The 19131-nt window shown below is 34.1% G+C and overlaps 1 protein-coding gene across 3 annotated transcripts in view; it reads right to left on the reverse strand.

Annotated features, from left to right (window-relative positions):
- Positions 1 to 6093, reverse strand: part of LOC128988866 (bifunctional 3'-5' exonuclease/ATP-dependent helicase WRN-like) — a 33367-nt gene extending 27274 nt beyond the window's left edge. Inside the window, exons 1-2 of one of the 3 annotated variants that reach the window (XM_054410598.1) lie at positions 5932 to 6093; positions 1955 to 2080 (exon numbers count right to left, since the gene is read on the reverse strand). In XM_054410598.1, coding sequence (XP_054266573.1) covers positions 1955 to 1970 — 16 coding nt within the window. In that variant the 5' untranslated portion in view covers positions 1971 to 2080; positions 5932 to 6093. Of the gene's footprint in view, positions 1 to 1954; positions 2081 to 5897 lie in introns of all 3 variants that reach the window. The other 2 variants (XM_054410589.1, XM_054410608.1) reach the window with 2 other exon arrangements.
- Positions 6094 to 19131: the final 13038 nt, after the last annotated feature.

A 19131-nucleotide genomic window follows, 5' to 3' on the forward strand; every position in this document is an offset into this window, starting at 1 on the left:
AGATTAAAATATAACAGACTTTTTTAAATCATACTAGTTAACTGACTAACTTCAAATAATAGTAAAAAATAATAGCCCTACCACAGCAAACCTGCATACTAAGCAAATTTTCATTCAGGCCTACCTGACAAAATGTCAATTAAACTATTCCCTTGAAAATTATCAGATTCATTTCCTATTTAAATAACATTCAATTTTAATGGGTACCGTACTTAATACCTACTTAGGATTCCTGATACAGGGAAGGTAAGTTAATAAGGTTTATTGTGTTTTTGTTGAAATGTTGATAGCTAAGAATTGAATAATAGTTATTTGTGCAACTAGTGAGCAAAGGGAGCAATTGACTCACTCGAGAGAAATACTTACTCACGAGCCGTAGGCGAGTGAGGAATGGTTTCTCGAGTGAGGCAATTGCACATTGCACTCGAGTTACACATTATATTTTTCCTACAGTTACCTAACAATGTACATGTTCTCTCACTGATTTGAGAAAGCAAATTGGCCAATTCGCTCATCAGTGAGACAATGTTAACATATATAATTGACAATTTTGGAGGATAATTGTCCAAAATGATGCAGCAAAAATTGGGCAATCTCCAGCTCCTCACACACTACACTACACTGACTACACACAAAACTGACCCTTGATCAAGAACACTGGCCTACTTAAAGCAACAGCCTTCTGTAGGTCAGAACAACAAGTTATTGTTTAACAACACTCCCAGCCTACTCACACAACATTGCCAAACACTTCCTCCTTCCATTACATAACGCATATTTCTTTTAAAAGTGAAATTTTAATGATGGATTACTAGAGGTGCTGCCAACGTGTTTCGCGCGCATACGACCTTGTCTGCATGTTACACGCTCACTATTTCGTGCCTTCACGTTGCAAATCTGGAGTGAGTGAGACAAAGTAATTAGAGTGAGACAATGTTAACAATGTCTCACTGATGAGCAAATTGGCCACTTTGCTTTCTCAAATCAGTGAGAGAATATTGTTAGGTAACTGTAGGAAAAATAATTAGCCAAATTTCATTAATATTTCCATAAAACAATCTACAGTATTTACAACAGTTTAAGAATAAAATGGGAATGTTTAATTTACAGTAGGCCTTTACTTTTTGTAATTTTCTACAAAACCATTTAGCCATACAAAAACGCTTCAATAACTTATACAACTTTTTTTCCAATCTTTGCAAATTTTTTTGTTTTGGGGTCAAATGGGAAAACTTTTATTGGTGTTTTCCTTCAAAATAACCTGCCAAATGAATAAAACAAAATATGCCTGGCTTATTTAACTGTTAAAAGATTATGTAGGCCTAACTGTAACAATAGGTATTTCTCTCCTTGAAATACCCACTGTTACTTTGGGCGACATAGCTCAGGAATGAAACTCAACACTTGCTTACAAAACCCCAATTTTATTAATTACTCAAAACAACACAAAGACAAACAACAAACGAAAAGGTAGAGTAAGTAGACTGGAACTGTATAAATCATTTAGTTAGAAACTGAAACCCCAATTTGGAAAAGACTCTGAACCCCAATTTTGAAAACCCTTAACATTTTCTAACCTGGACCCAAGGCCAAGGGCCTGATTGATCAAGAACACTGGCCTACTTAAAGCAACAGCCTTCTGTAGGTCAGAACAACAAGTTATTGTTTAACAACACTCCCAGCCTACTCACACAACATTGCCAAACACTTCCTCCTTCCATTACATAACGCATATTTCTTTTAAAAGTGAAATTAATGATGGATTACTAGAGGTGCCCGATTGGCTTAACTGTTCATACATAAAAGGTCTAGAGCAGGCCTACTTTTCCTTTGAAATTCAAGTTGTTTTCAAGGCAGAACTATTCAAGGCACTTTATTGGAAGCTTGAAAAATTTTCATTATCTTAACTACGGCTCACAGAAAACAACACTAGGTAATAAATTACTGAGCCTACCTTCATTAATATCCATTGTCAATTATTTGTTTTGGTAGGGTACATGAGTTTAATAGTCTTACTTCATGATGACCTCTTTTTGCAAATGTTTACATTATCTAACTGAAGTTTGCATATTTTCTTGATCTGAAAAAACCGGCATTAGTTTAATTAGATTGTCAAATATTCAGATTAGGGTTCATAAAATACATAAAAGTAGATAGCCTACCAGGAATAGGTCAACCAGTATCAGGAGATTCCATGATGCCTAGGCTTGAAAAGACTAGGCCTAACCTGGAAAGTTCGGGCTAAGTCAGCTGATTGAAGCCATCAAATCAATGACCATAGAACGATAAGCGGTACTTGGGTACAGTCCCGCAGAGAACCTAGCAGTAAGTCCTATATTATCGAATGAGATGTTCATTTGATATAGATAAGCCTAAATACAATTGAACTAAACTTAATTTCATGACAATATTCATTTTGTCATTATTATTAATGGGTCTAGGGTATCCAAGAGCCAAGAGAGCCACCAGCCACTCTTTTACATTGCACTGTATCTTATGGGTAGGTTAGTTTAGTTCAGTTTAGTTAAGATAGTCAAAAACTAAGTTTGACCTTTTTAAAGTTAAACTCATGAAAAAGAGAACACGAATACAAATTGACGTTTTGTACATTCATCTCTTTAACAAATTACACAACATCAGTTTTTAAATGTTCATCATGTTACATTTATTTTATTAGGTATATGTTAGTTTATACTTAATTTATTTCAGGCTACTGTATAATTTATTTCAGGCTACTGTATAATTTATGCTATTATGGTAAGTTAAATCATAAAATAATCCAAACCAAACTGAACTAAGCTAAGCTAATCTACTCATTACCACCGCAGAACAATGTTACTGTAAGGTAAGTTAAAGACCCTACAAGAGGTAAAAAAAATCAATCACCCATCAACTCTAAAAATATAAAATTCAAAATGTTTGTTTTGGAGTTGATTCTTAGAAAGACACTATGGATAACGGTAGTTCATTATATTCAATATAGAATTGATATTTAGTCGCATAAAAACGATACCCAATAGATATTTCTCAAACTTACCTAATATTTCATCCAATAAGTTAGTATAGGCCTACCATAGGTTCTCTGTGGAATTGTACCCCTCTACATCATGTGACCAAAGTTCTCCAGGGTGTAAGCAAATTTTTACTGTTTGCTGCAAGCCTTTAACCCTCTCAGTGCTATGCGACGATATATCGTTGTGTGTCTTTTCCCCAAAAAGTGCTAAGTTATGGAACAATACCGGTAGGCCTACATCGTTGTTCGTTTTTCATCCAATAAGTGCTAAGCGACGATATAAGTTATTGTCCTGGAATGACTTTCGATCGTGTGAGTTTAAGTGGGCATATCGGTTGACTCGATTGTTGTTTCGAAATAGCAATGGTTTCTTTCAATTCCTCATACGATCGAGGCCCAATATATCGTTCCTTAGCGCTATTTCAGATGAAAAATTTAATTTTTACAGATTTTTTTCAGCACACTCAACTTGGCCCCCGAGGCAAGCTTAGTACTTTTCAGACAATATAACTTAAGTTTAAGTAACTCTTGCATTTTTGAGATGCTTACAAAAAAACTTTAGCATTGAAAGGGTTAACGGTAACAAAAATAACTTAAGTTAACTTAGGCCTAATGTGGCCTCTTGCATTTTTTGGAAAGTTACAAAAAAATTTTAGCATCGAAAAGGGTAACAGTAGAGCAACTTGTACTTCTTAGGCTCAAATTAGCCATACGGCATTGTTTATTTCTAATGAATCCCATTGCTCACAACAGGAATCGTGTAAGTTAATCGCTTTTAAATATGGTGCACTTTAAACTTAACTTAACTTGCTGCAAATGACACAGCCTATCCATCCAAATAATCTGGTCATCTGGGACACAGTGGTATTAAAGTAAGATTATGCCATATAGGCCTAGTAAGTTAAGTTAATTTTCTTGAGATAGGCTATCACTTTGCCGGCAATCTTATTGCTTTAATATTTCCAGAGAACTCACTTCATAGTGTAGCCTAGTTAGGAACCTAAGGAAAATTCAGGAGCATTAAGAATACTTAGCCTACAGTTTCTGAACTGGGCTATGCTAATGTAGATTGAAACTATCGATTCGGTTAGTAAACCTTCATGCGATATTTTCATTATCAGCAAGTTTGATTAGGTTAGGTTAACCCTCCGAGTGTTATTTGTCGATGCATCGACTCACAAACACTGTTTACGGCGAAGGCTCTATGACTGACAAAATCGGATTGAACTGGATCGAGTTAGGTATCGTTTTATTTGACAGATTCAGAGCTTTCTCCGGAGGTCTGTCTTTAGGAGCTTCTCATTTTAGTTCCGAAAATATTGTAGCAGACAGCTGACGTGCGTATTTGTAAACAGCTTGGTTAACCTCGCACCTATGACTGATGTATTTTATTACGTTTATCATTGTTTTAGTGTTAAAAATCAAAAGTAGTGATATACGTGGTGCATTATAAGAAGATTTAAGTGATTTTGAAGGGCTGGTTGATGATCCTGAAGAATTAGGTAGTGATATTTATGTAAATTATCAGCCAGATTCCTAGCTATGGTTAGGCTACGCATTCTTAGCTAAACGCTATGTACTGAAATCATGTTTTTTGCCCATAACTTATTTATTTGCAAATCTACTTCCTTATATTATTATATATTTGTAATCCTCATAAAATTTAGAACAAAGTGTCTATTTTCAATTATTTATAGGCCTATAGGCCTAATTTATACAATTTCATTAAGCGCAAACTTTTTTTGAAAATTTTTCAAAATATTTTTTTTTTTTACCTAAAAAATTTGTTTGAAACTAATGTTCCTTATGTTTTATGTAGGCTATAATATTGAAGCCCATGATTTTCCAAACAAAATGGTAAATTGAACAGTAGGCCTATAATTAACATTGTTTTCAGGCTTCTCAGATCCGTTTTAATAAATCCTTGCAAATGAGCAAAAAATAGGCAGACATTAAGGCCAAAACAAGGGACACTCGGAGGGTTTTTAAAGTATGTCACTTTCATTTTATAATAGATAGGCTATATTTTAACACAGAGGATACGCGTCCGGTAACCAGACGTGGATTAGGCGTCCGGTAGTGACGTCACCGGGTTGTGGGGTCCCGGAACGCCATTACCACAACGATACGATATTCGGCCAGCGTTGTTTGTGGTATAGTGGATAGAGTGCTCGGCTGATATCCAAGAGGTCCCTGGTTCGATACCCATCGGTTACTTTAACTTTTTGTCACAGATTTTGCTTTGAATGTAATTTCTTCTTAGGCCTAACTGTACATCTTTTGTTAGAATTTTTGGCATTTATAATTTTATGTTATGAAGAGAGGCTGCACTTTACTTGACGTCCTACACTCATTCGATTGTTTTTTTCGATTCGATATTTTCATTCGATTGTTTCATTCGATATATCGTTTGGTTAGTTAGGTTAGGTTAACCTTACCTAACTAACCAAACGATATATCGAATGAAGCAATCGATTAATCGATATTTTCATTCGAATGAGTGTAGGACGTCAAGTAAAGTGCAGCCTGAAGAGAATTGAACCTTCATTTGATTTTTTTCATTATCAGCAAGTTTGTTTGGTTAGGTTAGGTTATGACAGTAACTGCCGGACGCCTAATCCACGTCTGGTTACCGGACGCGTATCCTCTGCGATATTTTAAAATAACTTGTCGATTATTAAACAATATTTTCAATCGATATTAGCATAACCCAGTCATGAAACTGTAGGCCTACCCAACGTTAATTCTAAATAATGATTGAAATAATCTGTTCAATTAAAGATAACAGTTAGCCTACCGTAACTTAGCTTAGGCCTAGTTACTTGAAAGGGCCTAGGAAGGACATAACATAATAAGTTGATACACTAAACATCAGTTTACTTACCAACCACACAGTAAGTAATTGACTTTGAATTCACATTTAACTCAGGGAAGATTTCATAGACACAAATATAGTGAAATCACTGCATCAATAAAACTAACCAAATCTCTTTAATATTAGACTGTTCGTTCGTATTTTTTGAAATTGAAAATCTCACTATAACTATTGTCTTGCTTTTCTGTTTTCTTTTCTAACTAAATCTACCTACATCCTACATCACTAATCACTTCATCTTCCGACTCCACTCCACTCGAGTCCACTCACTCCACTCCAGTCCAGGGACTGACGGACTCACTAAACTAAATTGGACTCAGCCTTATTATTTTTTTTTTTGTGGCTAGGGTCTAGTCAAAGCTGGGTTTTCCTAGACGCGGAGTCGGCCAGCGGAGAGCGGACAACGGAGAGCGAAATTGAAATTAACATGGCATTCCGCTCCGCTGCTAGGAAAACAGTAACATTAAATTACCTAAGACAAGATGAGTCCGCTCTCCGCGTTCCTCTCTCCGCTGGCCGACTACGCGCCTAGGAAAACCCGGCTCAAGGCCATCGATCTCTATATCGATGGTCAAGGCCACACTAAATTTATTTGTAACTAGCTGTACCCGCGGGCTTTGCCCCGTTTAACTTCACAAGTGAGCTCGTTCGCATGGCTCAATCACGTCCTGGTTGAAGTTCGTTCGCTACGCTCACTCACCTTTAGGTTGGAGCTCGTTCGTTCCGCTCACTTGCCTTCAGGTTAGCTCGTTCGCTACGCTAACTCGCTTCCAGGTTGAAGTTCGTTCGCTACGCTCACTCACCTTTTGGTTGCAAATTAATTGGCTGTAGTCATAAATTTAAAAAAATAATAGTGCTGCACCCAATTGGTAATCCTTGTAACTTTAATGCTATTGAACATCATAGAACCATAGATAAAACATAGAACCATTGAGCTATAATTCTAACTGGAGGTAGCACTGAATGTCAAAGATGCGTGTCGCCAGCCGCCATGTTTGCGTGAGGTGTGAGTTATAAAGAAGCCATGTTATTGGATAAAAAAACTCACTGCTATACCAACCTAGTTATAGAAGCCATGCTATTGCTATGATAAGAAAACTCGCTGCTATACCAACCTAACAAAATCAGCGACACGCTTTTGACAGACTTCTGCCATGGCAGTGCTACCTCCAGTTATAATTTTAGCTCAGTGCATAGAACAGAACCAACTTGTTTAATTGAAACAGCTGTTAAGAAATTCCTTTTAAGTATGAAAAATCATAACAAGGTTAACATGGGAAACTCCAGAGCCACTGGGGCGGAGCCTGAAAGCCCGATCAGAATAAAAACTACTTAGTTTTCCTATTTAATGCCCAAAGAATCGGTGTACCGAATTTCAGCCTCCTAGGTAAATGGGATGTGGGATAATTAGTGATGAGTGAGTGAGTGAGTGTCAGTCAGTCCACGTCAGTCAGTGAGGGCTTTGCCTTTTATATATTTTATATATTTTATATATTTATATATATATATAGGTAAATAAATTTATATTGCAATCAAAATGTTGACATATTTTTGTTTACTATCAACAAAACAACAGGATGACCCCATCTTGATCTTGCCTCTAATTTGACAAGGCTCCGTGTTTAGCCCGGACGTGTTTGACGCGGACACCCTCAAAATGGTGTTTCACCCGGACGGACGCTTCAGAAATCCCCGCGCCACGGCTGGGTGGGTAATTCGTCGATTTTCGCCCCCATTATATCGAGTAAGAACGCTCGGTGGCGTTTCCCTCCCAACACAGGGAATTATTACTATCGTAACCAGAACTGGTGGCCCGTAGCTACAAGTGGTAGAAAATACTGTTTTTTTTTTTATTTATTATTAATTCTATTCGGATTTCAAAAACTAAACGTTATTACTACCTGTATAATTATTGCAAGCACGGAATCTATAATGTTATAAATTACAATTGCAAATATTACTTTTAGCAATAACTTTTAAATATAACAATAAAATAAAGGACATTGAAAGTAAAGCCTTCAAATTTTAGTATTATATCAAATATTGCACATACTTATTAACAATGAACCTGAGCATATTCCATAACAATAAGAGAATGATTACTTAGGTGGCTATTTTAAAATCAAAATTTAAACTTCAATTTTAGTCCTGCCCCACGGATGGGGAACAAGACTGTTTCATGATTCTTAGCCTGAATTTTTTATACTGCTTTACTGCTGTACCGGATTTTTTTAAATTATGACACAACTATATATTAATGACGTAAGCAGATTCTTTGCGTCAAAATTGTGGGCAACTGGGAAGTTGTAGAACGACCGGAGAGGGCTCAAATTAAAGGTCTCGATCCCGTAACGGCGGGAAAAATACCGGTAGTGAAATTCCAAAACTTTTTTGATCGTGATTTATCTTTAAGCCAGTATGCAAAATTACATTTGGATTACTCCATTTGCTAGTCAATTCTGCAACATACTGTATACTATATAAAACCAGGGTTAAGGGTACCTATATTAATTAAGACTTTTTAGGGTTATAGAATGTTGAAGTAAATTATTTTACTGTGAAACTTTTCAAATTTGTGTATTTTTAACGTTTAACATGAAATAACCACGTTGACTAAATAATTAACGATTCAAGATGGAAAACTTCTGCTTTGTTTATATTTCAAAACACATGTTCTAGATTTATTCTACACCTTCTTTGTAAATTAACTAACATTTTAAATTTTTAGATTTATTGTATATCAATTTTTGTATATAATTGTATATAATAGGGCCTATAATTTTTATTTATTGTATATAATCAATATTTGGTATGAAGTAAAATAACCTCAACGGCTACTCTTACAAAATAACCTGGGAATAAAGATGAAATAGGTTTGATCAGGAAATAAATTTCTTAACTAAGTGAGTACTATGACAAGTTCCAATGGGCGGAAAACGATATTGTTTGGAGGAGATTTGAAACAGGTACTGTCTTTACGTTCCAAGCAAAAAAGGTTAAAATAATATAGGCTAGCAAGTATGGTATAGTAGTAAATGGAGCATCCACATATAACAGTAAAACCTAGATGTAGTTTCTGTTTCTTTACGTTTTTTAAACAAACCAAAAATATGCATGTAAATGCTGATGAAAAGTATTTTCGTAATTGGTTTCGATAACTGGGTAATGGAACCAGTCCAATCGCAAATGAGTTAGGAATCAGCTGATGATTAGACTTATTTTATGGTGGTGTCAAACTTTATTTGGTGGTGTCAAGTCAATCGCACCTTTACGAGGAATACCACCTAATAATCTTACACTAGGCTAATTATTGTAGTTGTTTATGTTGATCAGGTTAGGTTTGGCCAATGGGATACCTTTACTTCACACTAATTTTGTTAAACCTTTTACAAAAGGAGTATAAACTATTATTTTGATTTAGCTGTTTGGCCAAGAACTAAGCATACCTCAACACACCTTCTTTGCCTTTATTTGCCTTTTTATATTTCACGAAGGCAATGTCTAACATTCAAATCAGGGAATCCTTTTTTATGCAAGTTAATCACGAAACTAAATCTACCTTTAGTATGACAGTACCGTATTTATTCACAAACAAGTATATGTTTGCTGCCTTTAGCAGAGTGATTTACTTATGGAGTGATTCAAATAATCTATTGAAAATAACATCATCAAAAGCAAACAAAAACAAACCACAAACTGTTTCTACACAAAAGTAAAGTAAATTAAAGTAATGTGTTCTCCATAAGAATAGCATTAGCAGCCATTTTACAGCTGATTTTTGTTTACTTCAATACTGCTGATCGTGATTTATCACTAATCCAGTACGCAATATTATAATTTAGAGGATTGCGTATATAATTCAAACTCTTATTTGCCAGTATATTTGGCAATGTACTGTATACTGTATAAAACCAGAAATAATGTTATCTGCATAGACCCTTTTCGTTAGTCTAATAACATCCAAAGGCTCTCTAAGAGTTAAGTTCTGATTTGTATACTTATCTATTTTGAGATAGACCTATTATGTTTTCACTAAGCTGAATGAATACATCGAAGTAACCTCTCTGAAAGGTACTAGGAAGCCTTATAAGTTAGCCTAACTTGAATGAAAGATATTTTTCCAAACTAAGAGGTCCAATTAATTTTTTTAATAATGCAAAATAATACAACTTCCTTTACTGTAACAATTACGGTTCAAAAGTTATTGCAACTTTTGGGATTTTTTCTACAAAATTATTATAGTTACTCATCCCACCAACTTACCCATGATAAAGGTTGTTCACAAGCTTATGGGAGAAAGTATGTGTCAGATTTGTGATAATGTTTATTTAGTTTCTTTAGACTATTTAAAGATTTTTACACATTTTTTAATTTTCTTCTATTTGCCGAAAGAAATTTTGTTGGACAACTTCAGGTTCGTGTTCAGAACCTCCAAAAATATAAAGTAAGCCTTAAAAAAACAATTACCTATGAACTTTCCACTTCAAGCCCTTTTAAAAACCCACTTGACTAGACTATAAGGCCGTTATTTTAAATACAAAATTAATGTAGGTTAGGATAAGGTTGCCGTCATAAATATCCTTATATATAATTCTGTAAGACAAAATTTTTACCCTAAAATTGTGAACGTCTGGTAAGTCGCAGAAACGTGGGAGAGGTCTTAAATTAAAGGTCTTGACCCCAAGGACTCAGGAAAAATAGCAGAATTTCCATAAAGTTACAAGAAAACGAGATGTAACGTTAAATGTTCTTTATAGTAACTAGCTGTTACCCACGGGCTTCGCCCCGTTTGAGTTCATAAGTTTAATAGCATTATTGATTGGTTAGGTTGGGCTGAAATAAACAAAACAGAATAAAGTAATACAAACAAATAAGTACAGCTGAGGTATTTTAAAATTAGGTAAATGGAAAGTTTCCTTTAGAAAAGAATTACGACCTTAAAGGGCAATTTATGAAATAATGGATAGTTTTGCGCAAGGTTTCTCGTCATTACGAACATTTTAAGTATATGGTTTATGGGCATGGTGGAAGATGTTTGCGACTCGGTCCCTGCACTGAAGCTTTGCTTCGCAGGGACCTGATTTCCGATTATTTAATGTAAAAAGTATATGTAATGTTTATTTTTTCTAAATAAATGAATGAATTGAATTGAATGAATTATATGTTTGCTACCTTTATAAGAGTTAAACTTATGGAGTGATTCAAATTATTTATTGATAATAAATATATTTTCATGACTCACAACACCGTATAACATCAACAAAAGCAAACAAAGGCAAAACACCAAAATGTTTTTTTACACAAAAGATATGGTGTACGGGGATATCTATTCTGACACATTGATAACATATTTATGAGATTGTTTAAATATTAAAATAATTTGTCAATTATTCAGCTTTTTAGGGACTTATGTCCTTACAAGCCACTAGTGATATTTATTTAAGTAAATAAAATAGGTATGTTGAACTTTAGCTTATGTTCTTTATTTTCACACCTATTAATAATTGCTGCGGCACGCGTGGTGCGCCAATATTTTGGTAATAATAAAAACTAACACTTTTAACTGAACTATGATTTTATTGATGTAAATATGAACAAATTGTATCAGTGGACTGTATAGTGAAACTACAACAAATGAATTTCTATATCGAAACTGATTTGGTTGTAAACTAAATGTGAATTTAAGAATATTATGAAGCTGAAAGAAAGCAATGTTACTCGGCCGAACACGACAATCTCTAGGCTAGACCCTACTAATCATATTGACCACAGACCACCCTTAACCCACGGTCCTAGATAGCAATTCTAAAGACAAATAGAAAGGGAGTTTATGTGACCGTATTAGTTCTTTACGCAGAAGGACGGTCTCAACTGCTTTGTTAAGAAGCCGACTTGCCCTAGACGAATGAGTGGTTTATGCGATCGTAAACAACTCTAGATGTTTGACAATATTTGAAATGTAGAAACGTAACTATATTCTAAAAACATAAATATAAAGACACACAACAGATGAATTAGATACACTCTCCCCAACAATGATTGTTTCAAGCAAAAATACTCATAAATAAAAAACAAATTTTTGAATGAATAGTACGGTATGTACAAGTATTTGCCAAAATCGTGTACGCCATCTTTAATTTTGGACTTCCGAGACTCCGATTTCTTTATACCGTTTCCCTAGTAAATGCACACAATTCTTAGTCAAAATAACCAATTAAACAATTTAAAGCAATTTTCTTAGGGTTGTCTTACGGATTTACTCGACTATATTCAAATCTTTTAATTATGTTTCAATTGTTTACTTATTAGTTCAGTATATTTTGAAAACACAGAAATTGATGTTGCTGACAAATGCTGTGAATACAATTCAGTGACACAAGAACAAAAAATCTATGTAAATAATACCATCGCCGCAGCAAGCCTGCAGTCTAAGCGAATTTCCATTTACCCGGTTCGTTCGATTTTTACTAAAATATTCCCACAAAATTGTCAGATTTATTTCCTATTTCTAAATACCATTAATTTTAGTGAGTACTTAGGTTTGCTGCTACGGGAAAGATATTGAGGTGTGATTTTTATTGAAATGTTGATAACTATGTTGATAGCTTAGTATGAAATAAACAAAATTGCCAAATTTGATTAAAATATATCCATAAACAACCAAACTACAACAGTTTATTTATCCTCCATAAGAATAACATGGGAATGTTAAATTTACAATTTTTAAAATTATCTCCAAACCGTTGGGCATACAACAACTCTTCAATATACGAGTACAAAATTATTTATTTTTTAAGCTCTACAATATGGTTTGGAGAGAAATTTAAAAAAATTGTGTTTTGGGGTCAAAAATAGGAAAAATCAATATTCACCCCATAAAACTGGTTAGCAAACTCGTTCGAATAAACGTAGGTTTACACGTTTGTGCCAAAATGTCATCAAAATCGGATCATTTTTGCTCTAGTTATCCTCAAAACGATAACGTAAATCGGTTCCGGGTCTAGTCTTACCATGTGTTACATGTGTCTTACCATGAGACCTAGGGTGAATTTTGCTTAGTCCCTATATGGGAAATTCGCTAAAATTAGAGTTTTGTCTGTGCACTGCTTAGAATCGTAAATGTTTCGGTTAGTTTCATCGTATGGAACGACTGGAACGAGTATTACGATAGGAAAGCCATAACGCGTGCTATCTCAATTTCTGTATAAAAAGGTTTAGGTGTAAGGTTATAATACCCCCGCCGCAGCAAACCTGCAGACTAAGCGAATTTCCAATTGACTGATTGGATTTACACTGAAATGTCTACTTAAAAATATAACATTTATTCTCTATTTAAATAGAATTAGTTTAACTAGTACTTAGGTTTGCTGCATCAGGGAGGGTAAAACTGTTTTTTTTTTGTAAAAAGTTAATAGTTAGTAAGAAATAAAAACATTTTCCAAATTTGATCAACATATGTTCATAAACAAGCAAACTACAACAATTGACTTATTCTCCATAAGAATAACATGGGAATTTTAAATTTACAATTTTTTGGAATTTTCTCCGTAACCATTAGGCGCATAATAACGCTTCAATATACTAAATTATTTGTTTTTCTAAGCTCTACAAAATGGTTTGGAAAGAAATTGCTAAATTTTATGTTTTTTTGGGTCAAAAATGGGAAAAACCTATTTTTACCCCATAAAACCCCCCGTAAACCCCCGTTCCCATGGTCCGATCATGCTGGATCGCGAACTCGTTCGAATAAACGTAGGTTTACACGTTTGTACCAAATTCCATCAAAATCGGATCATTTTTGCTCGAGTTATCGTGCTAACGGACACACACACACACACACACACACACACACACATATATATATATATTAAAATTAAAACATATATAACAAAGTACCCTTTTAGTAATTATTTTATTTTTCATGACTTTGTTATATATGTTTTAATTTTATTATATTAGTAGCCCTAAAAATGCAAGAAAATAATATATATATATATATATATATATATATATATATTTAATATATAAATATATATATATATGAATTTGAACGGATGGTGTTTTTGGCCTCTAGGGACCTCAAAATGAAAAAAAAAATCTGTCCCGCGTCCAGGTCTTACCATGAGTACTACGGTAATAGCTTATTCCCTATATGGAAAATTCGCTAAAAAGTACAAACAAAGAAACAGCCAAGAATAAATTATTCACAAACACAATTGTAGCGTATTTCAATGTAAATGATCACTGTTTTACAGGGTTTTGCCCGTGGTCTGTGTGTACTGTTATCCAAGTGACAGCCGGTCTATGTGTAAGATTCAAATGTATACTTCGGTCTGTGGCAATGACCGCGGCACGTGTTAAACGTGTCGACATTTTAGATGAGTACGGTAACGCCAAATCCTGAACATATAAATCTACAAATCCTAAATTAACACATAGACCTATTCACGTCTTAAATTTAAATTGAAGATTCCACAGCATTTTAGAGTTTAAAGATTTGTCTAACGCTTCTAAAATGTTAACATTAAAAATTTGGACGTCCACGGGGAGTAACCAGATATGACTAGGCCTACGTGTTAGGTACTGTAATTGGGTTATTAGAAATTATAGATAAAACATAGTCTCTTAGCTATTAACCTACAAAATCAGAGTAGGTAGTTTAGGTGTGGTTGAAAGAACTGCTGGGAGGCAAAACACGATAATTCCTCGGACGATTCGGTAACGGGGATATTCCCCGCGAGCCGGGTAGATGCAGGGAGACGTCCACTCAATTACCCACCCGAACCAGTTTTGTCCGCCTCACGCACTGTCCGCCTCAAGCACGTCCGGGGGAAACACGGCACCTTTGACAAGTCCCACCAACCAATCGCACGGCCAACCTATCAACACAAAACTCTGAAACAAAACCAGCAAAAACAGTGGTACGTTTTTAAAACACAGAGTGGTTACTCCAGTTATTAATATAGCTCAGTGATTTGGATACGTCAATAAAGTTGATTACATGCTGCAAAACACAAGTCAAAGATAAATTATAGTACATTAACAAATAAAGACATAAACAAAAAAATCAAATAGCTACAAAGGCCATTTAGATGGCACAGTATGAAGACTACGTTATACTTACAGAAAAATAGATGTAAGACACAGAGTGGTTACTCTAGTTATTTCAGTTTTAAATCACGAATAAATATGTTGGATAATTGACATAGAGTGATGAGAGTCATACATATTTGAAACGATCGTGAAGACAGCTATCGCCAGCTAATAACGGGTGGAGAATAACGTGCCCCCACAACCAATGCTCTGTACAGTGTAATTAAATCGAACGGAAATAAACTCCAAAATGTAAAATTATGCAAACACGTTAAACATATAGACATATTTTATTCATTAATTAGGTACAAATGATACAATGCACATCTTAATCGTCAAATACAGTACACTATATGGAGTAGTTTAGTAGCTTTTAAAGCAAAACAAAAAATAATTGGTTAAGTCTATTTTATTCTGAAGAAGAATTAAACAAACAAATAATAAATATAAGAATAATAAATAATACTATGTTTAATGAGATTAGGCAGACAAGAATTTTTCGATACTATAAAACTCGCCTTCCACGTACCAAATAGGTTTTCAGCTGTTTCCCAAAACCTTTAGAACCCAACCTATAACTTCACTGCTTTACTTCTTCAGGAAGCTTATTATAGGGCCCCGAAAAATTTTCATTCTTTGCAGAGAGGGTCAGACGATGACATGACATGGATAACGACAACGAAGATCTACTCCATGCCTAGGTGGACATCTTTGACATTGACCAACCTGATGGAATATACTTCAGATGATTTACTGCTTATTGCTCTGAAGATGAATTTAGAAAGCAAAGTTAAAATGTTGTTCTCCCGGAAGACTCCTCTGCATGAATGGGGAGTGGTGGTAGGCAGTTGAGGCACTCTGCCCTTTTTTTGGACGGCGAAGACCTTAATAAGGGCAGTGCGTATTCTTCTCCTTCTCCTATGACTCTCATCACTCTATGTCAAATATCAACATATTTATTCGTGATTTAAACACTGAGCTATAATAATAACTGGAGTAACCACTCTGTGTTTAAAAAAACGTACCACTGTTTTTGCTCGTTTTGTTTCAGAGTTTTGTGTTGTTAGGTTGGCCGTGTGATCGGTTGGTGGGACCTGTCAAATTAGAGGCAATATCAAGATGGCGTCATTCTGTTATTTTGTTGATTGTAAACAAAAATATGTCAACATTATGATTTCATTTATTCATTACGACGGCAATCACCATTTTACAAAATAACACATTAGACAAGACTTGCATACAACAAGACAAATACAATAGAAAACATTAATAACTGCGTAAGAAATTTGGTGGTGGTGGTGAACAGTTTGAGTGAAATTGCAACAGTTACAACATTGTGAATGAATTGATAACAATAATAACCAGTATGGATAAAGTATCAAATGCAACATTGTGAAAAAATTAATAACAATAACAAGAAACAGTGTAAATAATTAACTAACTACAATAACAATGAGTAATTAACATCAACAACAATAACAAGAAACGGTGTAAATTAACTACAATAACAATCAGTGTGAATAATTAACATCAATAACAAACAGTGTAATAAGTATCAAAATGACAAAATTGTAAATAATTAACATTAATAAACTTATTATACATAACAATAATAAACTATGGCAATAGATAACAACATAATAAACTGTGAAAAAAGCTAACGTGATTGTGATTGCAATATAAAGTTATTTACTTATTAACCCTACATCTGGCAAGAGGCTCAATGAGACAAATTTGGCAAGTTTAATTACAAATACAAAACCAAATAAAAATGCTGAGTCCGTGCGTCCCGCACAATTTTTATTTCAGCTGCAGTTTTTTTTAATACGGAGAAAATGAGAGCATTCTATTGGCTGAGGGAACACCATTACCAAAGGAACAACGACTAGTGGATAGCGTGCTGGGCTGAGATTCTGATGGTACCATCAGGTTCGAAACGTTCGAAACCCATCGATGGCACAAATTTTTTGTCTAAGATATTTGCTTCAGCAAGTTTGGGTAGAGTTGTTAGGTTATGACAGTTTAGTTTTATAATTAAAACCTTATAAAATTGAATTTGAGCTATTTTGTTTTATTTTATGAACAGGACTATTTTTTCGATTAGTAAACCTTCATTCAATTTTTCATTTTCAGCAAGTATGGTTAGGTTATGACAGTTTAATTTTATAATAAAAAAATTTTAAAATTGAATTTAAGGCATTTATAGTTTTATTTTATGAACGCAACTAATTTTTTCGATTAGTATAACTTCATTCAATTTTTTCATTATAAGCAAGTTTGGTTAGTTAGGTTAGGTTATGACAGTTTAATTTTATAATTAAAAATTAATTTGATATTTTTTTGGTTTTAGGCCTATAATAAAGTTTTTTTTTATTTACAATTTTTAAACTCATTTTGTCCGTATTAAAAATCTGCAGCTGAAATAAACATTGTGCGTCGGTCCCTGGACTGGAGTTTTATTCACCCCATAAAACTGGTTAGCAAACTCGTTCGAATAAACGTAGGTTTACACGTTTGTGCCAAAATGTCATCAAAATCGGATCATTTTTGCTCTAGTTATCCTCAAAACGATAACGTAAATCGGTTCCGGGTCTAGTCTTACCATGTGTTACATGTGTCTTACCATGAGACCTAGGGTGAATTTTGCTTAGTCCCTATATGGGAAATTCGCTAAAATTAGAGTTTTGTCTGTGCACTGCTTAGAATCGTAAATGTTTCGGTTAGTTTCATCGTATGGAACGACTGGAACGAGTATTACGATAGGAAAGCCATAACGCGTGCTATCTCAATTTCTGTATAAAAAGGTTTAGGTGTAAGGTTATAATACCCCCGCCGCAGCAAACCTGCAGACTAAGCGAATTTCCAATTGACTGATTGGATTTACACTGAAATGTCTACTTAAAAATATAACATTTATTCTCTATTTAAATAGAATTAGTTTAACTAGTACTTAGGTTTGCTGCATCAGGGAGGGTAAAACTGTTTTTTTTTTGTAAAAAGTTAATAGTTAGTAAGAAATAAAAACATTTTCCAAATTTGATCAACATATGTTCATAAACAAGCAAACTACAACAATTGACTTATTCTCCATAAGAATAACATGGGAATTTTAAATTTACAATTTTTTGGAATTTTCTCCGTAACCATTAGGCGCATAATAACGCTTCAATATACTAAATTATTTGTTTTTCTAAGCTCTACAAAATGGTTTGGAAAGAAATTGCTAAATTTTATGTTTTTTTGGGTCAAAAATGGGAAAAACCTATTTTTACCCCATAAAACCCCCCGTAAACCCCCGTTCCCATGGTCCGATCATGCTGGATCGCGAACTCGTTCGAATAAACGTAGGTTTACACGTTTGTACCAAATTCCATCAAAATCGGATCATTTTTGCTCGAGTTATCGTGCTAACGGACACACACACACACACACACACATATATATATATATTAAAATTAAAACATATATAACAAAGTACCCTTTTAGTAATTATTTTATTTTTCATGACTTTGTTATATATGTTTTAATTTTATTATATTAGTAGCCCTAAAAATGCAAGAAAATAATATATATATATATATATATATATATATATATATATATTTAATATATAAATATATATATATATGAATTTGAACGGATGGTGTTTTTGGCCTCTAGGGACCTCAAAATGAAAAAAAAAATCTGTCCCGCGTCCAGGTCTTACCATGAGTACTACGGTAATAGCTTATTCCCTATATGGAAAATTCGCTAAAAAGTACAAACAAAGAAACAGCCAAGAATAAATTATTCACAAACACAATTGTAGCGTATTTCAATGTAAATGATCACTGTTTTACAGGGTTTTGCCCGTGGTCTGTGTGTACTGTTATCCAAGTGACAGCCGGTCTATGTGTAAGATTCAAATGTATACTTCGGTCTGTGGCAATGACCGCGGCACGTGTTAAACGTGTCGACATTTTAGATGAGTACGGTAACGCCAAATCCTGAACATATAAATCTACAAATCCTAAATTAACACATAGACCTATTCACGTCTTAAATTTAAATTGAAGATTCCACAGCATTTTAGAGTTTAAAGATTTGTCTAACGCTTCTAAAATGTTAACATTAAAAATTTGGACGTCCACGGGGAGTAACCAGATATGAC

This window comes from Macrosteles quadrilineatus, unplaced genomic scaffold (assembly GCF_028750875.1).
Source record: "Macrosteles quadrilineatus isolate MER2022 unplaced genomic scaffold, UCM_ALF_1.0 Scaffold_1__1_contigs__length_201487025, whole genome shotgun sequence".
NCBI lineage: Eukaryota > Metazoa > Arthropoda > Insecta > Hemiptera > Cicadellidae > Macrosteles > Macrosteles quadrilineatus.